This window comes from Chaetodon auriga, chromosome 8, assembly GCF_051107435.1.
Source record: "Chaetodon auriga isolate fChaAug3 chromosome 8, fChaAug3.hap1, whole genome shotgun sequence".
NCBI classification, from domain to species: Eukaryota; Metazoa; Chordata; class Actinopteri; order Chaetodontiformes; family Chaetodontidae; genus Chaetodon; species Chaetodon auriga.
Genome location: NC_135081.1, coordinates 28,302,935 through 28,310,469, shown reverse-complemented (window position 1 = coordinate 28,310,469; position 7,535 = coordinate 28,302,935). Strand labels below are relative to the sequence as shown.

Here is a 7,535-nt window from a genome sequence, read left to right as displayed (position 1 = left end):
TTTACCATAATATGAAAAATCAGTCAAAGTTTACTCTTTTCATCACAGCAGCAAAATTACTGCTTGAAGGACATCACCAAGTTTTTCGTCTTAACAAACCTCATGTGCAGAATTAAACCAAAAACATGTGAGTCCGTCTCTCAATGCTGTCTGACTTCCTGTCTGTGGCTCAGCTCATTGGTTCCTGCTGACAGAAATCTTAAGAAACACCTCACAGACGTTCAGTTTCTTTTTTTAAAAGGTTCAGTAATTTCAACAAACAGCTGCTCGCTGTAGATTTTCTAAACAAACAGCAGGAAAAAGCATTTGTTGTGGACTATTTTCAGCGGCGGATGAATCCTCATTTGGGGCCGTCGTGTGTTTCAGACACACTCAGTTCATAGTTGGTTTGGTTCTGCACATGAAAACACAGTTTACCACCAGACTTCTTTTTCATTAGCGGAGACACAGCAGTGTGTCTTGGTTTTTGTGTTTGTTTGCATTGTTAGCATGCTAATGTTTCCAGTTCAATTCACATTAAGTTTTAGCATGCTATTGTTTTTTTTAGCACACATAGTAGTAGCCCCTGAGTAATGTTTTAGCATGCTAACAAAGTCATTAGCATGCAAGTTATTCTCTGTGAAATATTAGCTTGTTAATATTTGTTAGCACACTAGAATGAGGAGAAGATTTAGACACTAATATTTTAGTGTGCTAGCAAACATTAGCATAGCAGGCTGAAAGGGCTCTACTAGCCTATACATCATTTCCTTGCTGGGCATTCATGAGAAGTGATTTTAAAGTTGACAACGTGGTCCAGACTGCTTTTTCTGAGCTGGAGAAATAAAAAACGTTGGAATGGGTGAGACGTTCGAGAACAAATCAAACAGATGAAATTAGCTCCTGTAAACCGGCGAGGAAACGTAACGACGCGGTGACGAAAGACTTCGCTCAGACTTTGAGACTACGTCTGGATTGTTTTATGGCACACAACAGGAAGAGGGCGCTGTTCCTCCAGAGTAAACACAACAGAAACTTCTCTAAAAAACATGTGACTGATTGTTGCAGCGTCATTCGTTCAAACTGATTGGACCAGAAGTGTTACCGAAACGCAGATGCTGACGATGTGACACTGAGCACCTTTAACATGAAGAGGTGACTTTAGAGGTTTGATGATCGGGGACGTTGACGGGTCAGAAAACAATGGCTGGTCCTGGTTCAGCTGTTACATTACCTCTGCAGTATGAATTATAATCCAATCAGGTTAATTATCCAGGTGGTTGCTAGGCAGACAATTGACCAGGACACGGGAAACTGCCAATGCAACCATCTGGTTCCTCCATGACCTTCAGCTTTTTACACGGCCGCACCTGGAGGAAAGAAAGGAAGGACGGAAAGAAAAAAAGGAAGGAAGGAAGGAAGGAAGAAAAGAAAGAAAGAAAGAAAGAAAGAAAGAAAGAAAGGAAAGATGGCAGAGTACAAGAGGAAAGGAGGAAAAACAGTGCAGAGATCAGTGATGAAGAGACGATGAAGAGGAAAAGTTAAAGTGCAGTAAAAATAACTTCATGTGTTCATCATGTGAGTCTGACTCATGTCTAATTATCATTCGATTTTCGCTTATGAAACACAAAGCTGCTTCAGTGTTGGAGGAAATCTTGATATTCTGCCTTTCATTCCCCTCTAACGGCTCATTAGCATAGCCAGCATAGCTAACATAGCTAGCATTCCTCCCTGAAAGCCTGTGACACTGTGTCTCTGTGTCTGCTGTCAGATGTATGTGAGTACAGAGTCACAGTAGTACTACCACAGTGTAGAAATACTCATTCTCACTTCAGCAAAAATACTGAAGTATTAGCATCAAAATATTTATTTCATACTTAAAGTGAAAATACTCCTGATAAATATTAATCTGAATATATAAACTCTTGGATTGTAATACTTACTGTCACGCTGCGTCACTTAATCACAACACAGACTGTTTATTGGCTGATGCTTTGTTCATGGATCAGATGTAAATGTAATAAAGTGAAGTCAGTTTTTGTCTCTGACTGAAGAATAACATGGAGACACCCCCGGACGCGTCTCCGAGACGTCTCGTCTTCCTTCCTGAAGCAGCGTTTTCCTGCCTGATCTTGTTAACCTTTATGAATGAATGTGACGCTGTTACTGATGTGAGGTGAGGACGAGACGTACCGGTCTGATGGGGGCCGCAGGTCACGCTGTAGGACGTCCACAAGCTAACGGCCATCAGGAACGTGGCGATGAAGCCGAGCACCTGCAGCAAACACACAGCAGAGGCCGCGTCAGCAGGAAACACGTCCAACAGACGGCGAGTCGAATGATGAAGAGCGAGCAGCCGAGCCAGAGTCAGTGAGCTCACGTACCGAAGCCGCCACCAGCGCCGAAACTCCTCCACTCTTCACCGCGGCGACGATGGAGGCGATGAGGATGAGGACGGTCCCGACGGAGTAATGAAAGAACTCCTGAAACAGCAGAACAGACTGAGACAGAGCGCGACAGCAGGCTTCCGACAGGAAGCAGATCAGGATCTGATGAAACACTCAGAGCTCACGTTTGGTGACTAACACAGAACGACACCTCGATGACCCGAGTCACCTGAACACACCTCACCAGGGCAGCTCCTGACGCTGCGGTCGACTATCATCAATAAGACTTTGTCATGAATGATAACTGACTGATTGACTGATTGATTGACTGATTGATTAACTGCCTGTAATTTGACTTTTCGGTCTCTTTACTTCATTTCATATCAGTGAAAATAAAAGCTCCTTGTTTTTTGGGCCTTTGTCGGCGGCGTGCAGATGAATACGCTGCAGGTCGCTCAGCAGTTAGCGGGCAGCGACGTTCTGTTAGCTGTGGGTCAAAGCTTGAAATAATTGATCCTTTACGTTAACCTGATCAGAAGAAATTAACATAAATTAAATATGAGCATCAGAATCAGCCTCAAACCTCCATCATCAGACTTTCATCTGAAGCTCAGCGGAGAGGATCTGATGTCCTATAAATAGACAAAGACAAATGAGGACGTGCGTCTGTGATGAGGCGGACACCTGCACTCAGGACAGACGCTTCCTTCCTTTTTTAACTTTGCAAAGTCAGATTCTGTGAAACAGGATCGAACGTCACATCTGCACGACCGACGCCGGAGAAGCAGAAGTGAGAGATGATGGCGCAGACTGATGGGAAACCTGCTGGAGGACGATTTCACCTCAGCATCTTAAAGACGCCCGTCCTCACCGTCAGCGGCCAGTTGATGCAGGGCATCTTCCCCTGCAGCCTGAACAGGTGCATGAGGAAGAAGATGACGAGGGCGATGAGGAACCACAGCGTCACCACCTCAAAGTACTGGAAGGCGGCCCAGCTGGGCCAGCCGTGAGCGCAGTAGACGCACAGGAAGGCGATGAGCAGGGCGACCTGGACAGACACAAGCACAGAACAATCACCTGAAGATCAACACCAGCTCAACCAATCAGCTTCTGATCTCCAGATCTGAACAATCAGTCTGAAGATCAGAGCCACTGATTCAGGATCAGACCACATGAGAAACATGGTCTCAGTCTGTCCGTCAGGTCCTGAGTGACGCTGCTGAACGATGGACAGGACACAAACACGATGATGTCACTGACGCTGACCTTTGACCTCACTTCATCACTTTGTCCTGTGAGACATTTGAATTACAACATGAATTCTTGAGTTTTTCAAAAGTCTAAGTCTCATCAGTTCATCTTTGAGTGAACATTTGGACCAAAATGTGAAGAAAGTTCCTCAAAGTGTTGACGAGACATCAGGCTCAGGTGAGTGGACGGACAGACGGATGGACGGATGGACAACCTGAACACATCAGACCTCCATCCTGCCACCATGCAGAGGTGTAAAAACATAAAATCTCATCAGACTGAACTTCAGGAGTTTGACAAACGAAACGTCTTCATGGTTCATCGACGTCTTCTACCTGATTCCCACCATGATGTAACAAACTGTGGACGTCAGAGACGAAACGAGCTCCTCGTCCTCTAGAGACTGACATTTATTCTTTCTTAATGCAGCTGTAGAGAAACATCAGCAGGTTGGAAGTCAAACACGTTTCCCGCCTCACAGCAGGTCGCCACACAGCCCCCCCCCCCCCATTTAGCATGCTAATTTTTAGCATGTTAGCATTTCACATTTACATTTATCTCAACATGCAGCTGGTGAGATCTGGAAAATGAGTTTTAACCTGCTGGTGGCGCCAGAGGAGCATCTCTGATCTTTAGCAAAAGACTAAAGATCAAGCTGTTTACTGAACACCTCGTGCACTTCCTGCCGCTGCTTTCAGTTTAAAACAAACATTTTACAGACAAGTGACGGAAATATTGATTTTATATTTAGAATTTATGTTTATTGTGATGTTATGCACCAAAATAATCAGTCACCTTCAGGTCTGATCAAAAAGCCCAAAGAAAAAAAAACGTGTTATGATTGGCTGTTTTCTGATGAGCATCAGTTTATTTATAGAACGTTTTGTTCATTACCATAAAGAATCCTTCAAGAACCAAAGTCAAAGGATCAATAACAACAATACTGATCAATAATGATCATTTCAGTGAGAAATCAACGTAAAGCACATCCGAATATTCCTGTGAAGCAGCATGTCCTTTAAAAGTATATGTGCAGTAGTATTTGTTCATAAATCTCCGAATAATAGTTTATGTGTAGTAGTATATATGTAAAATTATATGTATAATAGTATTTGTACATCAATATCTGAATAACAGTTTTTGTGTAGTAATATTTGTATAAACAAGATGGTTCTTCTTTAATGTTTAATCTGAAGTCTGAATAAACCTCAGATTAAATTTAATGATAAACCTCAAATTAAATTTCCCGATAAACCTCAAATTAAATTTAATGATAAACCTCAAATTAACTTTGATGATGAACCTCAAATGAAATGATAAACCTCAGATTAAATTCCTCCATGAAATGGTGAACACATGAACATCAGACGCTTCTCTTGTTTGTCGTCGAGTCTCAGTTTGCAGAATGAACATCTAAACAGTTTTAACTCTTTAAACTCTTCAAAGTGTTTCAACCCTCCAGCTGACGCTGGCTAACGGTCGCTAACGGTCGCTAACCCTGTCCCGGTGCGTCGGTGTGAACAGACGCCGGATAAACTCCGTGTTAAACTGTCATGTTTGCGCTGGACTCTCACCATCTGTCCGATCTTGAGCATTCCCGGGATGGTGAAGCAGTAGCCCACGTTCAGGACGCCGTCACCGGACGTCCTGGTGTTCGTGGTCGTTGTCGTGATGACGGTGTGCGACATGTTGGCGGAAAATAACACGGAGAATAAACGTGAACGCAAGTTAAACTGCGGCAGAGTCTCCGTCGACTGTAACGTTACAGCGTCTGTCTGAGCGTTACACCCGTGTCAAGGCAACCCGGATAAACACCGATACTTCCGGACACACTTTTCACAATAAAAGCCGTGAACCTATGGAGGCAGGAGGAGGACCTTTTCAGAGGTTATCTAAGAATAATGGCATATTAAAAAGGTTTTGATAAAAAAAAAAAGGTAATAAAACCATGTTTGTATCTTCAAACGAATGATTCAATTAGCTGAAAGCAATTAGCTGAAAGTCTACTTTGGTGCATGAAAGTTGTATTTCCAAACTGCATTCCGCAGTGGAATATTCTACACATTTATATATGTAAATACATATATGCATATCAATATAATAAGGAAGCACCACAAATTCTCCTCATACTACGATGGTGCCTGAAGACTCAGGGGTGAATCCAGATCCTGTAAAACTGTCTGTGTGGATATATAACATTTGGTCTATGTGGGGAAAATCTTGAAACTTGAAGTGAATTATGAGGATTTTTAATCACAGAGAAACGTTTGAAGACAAACAAACTTCAGCTATTAGACTTACAGAGAAGCGACTTTCTCACTTCTCAGCCTCCCCTTCAACTTCTTTCAGTGATTTAAGTACAATTTCATTTCCTTTAATATCCTCGACTTCAGTCATCACTGTAATATTAATCCACAGACTTCAGACAGAATAGAAAAACACTGACAGGGAACATTTTACTGCAGCATGGCCACGTTTACCTTTTGAAGTACATGTTGCTACTTCCATATGTTTGAGGTTTTGAATGCACAACTTTTACTTGCAAAAGTATCACCTAGCAGTATTAGTACTTTTACTAAGGATAGGAGTACATGATGTGGAATCAGATTTACACCTTCAAAATAAAACTCAGACTGACAGATGAAACTTTATTGTTTCAGCAGGTGAAGAACTGATGGACAGAAGACGAACAACTGCTGAAGGCAACAAACCAGCTGAAAACACCTTCACTGACTGAAGTACATGTTTGTATCTGACTGCAAAAAGTACTTACTACATACAGTACTGTGTGTTTCAAATACTATGAATGAGTGCTCGGTGGAGGGGTGGGTACAGCGGTGGTGGGGGTGTTGTCTCTGCTCTTCGCACTAGTTTTGTTCTGTGACTTTGTGTTTCATTTTAAAAATACAGTATGTTATTTGTGGTATCATTACTTTGATCTGAGTACTTCCTGCCCTGCTGATAGAGACTGACTTACCTGCTCTCTGTGCTCAGTGAGTGTTTGACAGTAACACAGAAGAGTCTCTGTGCTTTTACTTTGAAGTAAACATCCTGTATGTGCTGGTTCCATTATGGTTGAGTGTATCACTGTTGACAGGTCTCTCTCTCTCTCTCTCTCTCTCTCTCTCTCTCTCTGTGTGTGTGTGTGTGTGGAGGTGTGGTCCCTGTCAGGAAACACTGCAGCAGCAGCACCAGCAGTGGCGGCGGCGGCGGCGGCGGCCTCAGTGATGGGCGTGAACGCTTCAGAGAAAGACGCCGACCTTCAGTCCAAACACTCGATTGTTCTCAGATCAGTGATGAGGCACAAAGCTGCTGCCTGGACGTTTCTCTTCACACAGGACAGACTGTTCCAGCTCGCCGAGAGGACGCTCAGCGGAGACAAAGCCTGGATGACTCTGTGCTGTGTGGAGCGCTCAGTCTCATCTGCGGCCTCCATCAGAGGACGCTCGGTTGTCATGAGGATGGTTCAGTTGTTATCACTTTGGGTTTTTAAGACATTTCAGAGGATGAAATATGTTTATTTCACACAGACTCCAGATTGTATCACTCATGTTTGACCTTAATGTACAATGAGCACATTTCTGGCTTGACGATACAGTACATGGCCAAAAGTACGTGGACAGCCAAAGCAAGTCCACCCGTATGCATTCAGAAGCACCAGACCGTCAAAGTACATTCAAACACTGCGTATGTCAGTATTATCAGCTAAACAGCTGTACTTAAAGTAGAAGCTCTTCATCAGTCAGTGCTGTGCTGCCTCATCATCTCGCTCCAAACTGTGGGAACATGATTATCATCACTGACTCCAGCTGAAACGCTGAAGGCGCCTGTTTGCTGCTGCCTGTAGGACAGGAAACTCTAGAATAAAAGTCCTGTATGTGAAACTCGTGTCTGTGCTAACTGTTAGCCACATGCTGC

The 7,535-nt window shown here is 43.3% G+C and overlaps 1 protein-coding gene across 1 annotated transcript; it reads right to left on the bottom strand.

Annotated features, from left to right (window-relative positions):
* Nucleotides 1-247: 247 nt before the first annotated feature.
* Nucleotides 248-5,433, bottom strand: cmtm7 (CKLF-like MARVEL transmembrane domain containing 7). Its single transcript, XM_076737393.1, has 5 exons — nt 5,192-5,433; nt 3,238-3,414; nt 2,364-2,462; nt 2,173-2,254; nt 248-1,349 (listed from the first exon to the last, which is right to left on the bottom strand). Exons 1-5 carry the CDS (start codon nt 5,303-5,305, stop codon nt 1,336-1,338), a joined length of 486 nt encoding a protein of 161 aa, XP_076593508.1. The 5' UTR covers nt 5,306-5,433; the 3' UTR covers nt 248-1,335.
* Between the last annotated feature and the right edge of the window lie 2,102 nt (nt 5,434-7,535).

Excerpts from the sequence above, each read along its gene's own strand:
- cmtm7 (XM_076737393.1), bottom strand. The coding sequence starts at position 5,305 with ATGTCGCACACCGTCATCACGACAACGACCACGAACACCAGGACGTCC. Across the intron at positions 2,463-3,237 it reads GCATCAACTGGCCGCTGACG|GAGTTCTTTCATTACTCCGT; the intron begins GTGAGGACGGGC and ends CTGCTGTTTCAG. Across the intron at positions 2,255-2,363 it reads CGGCGCTGGTGGCGGCTTCG|GTGCTCGGCTTCATCGCCAC; the intron begins GTACGTGAGCTC and ends TGTTTGCTGCAG.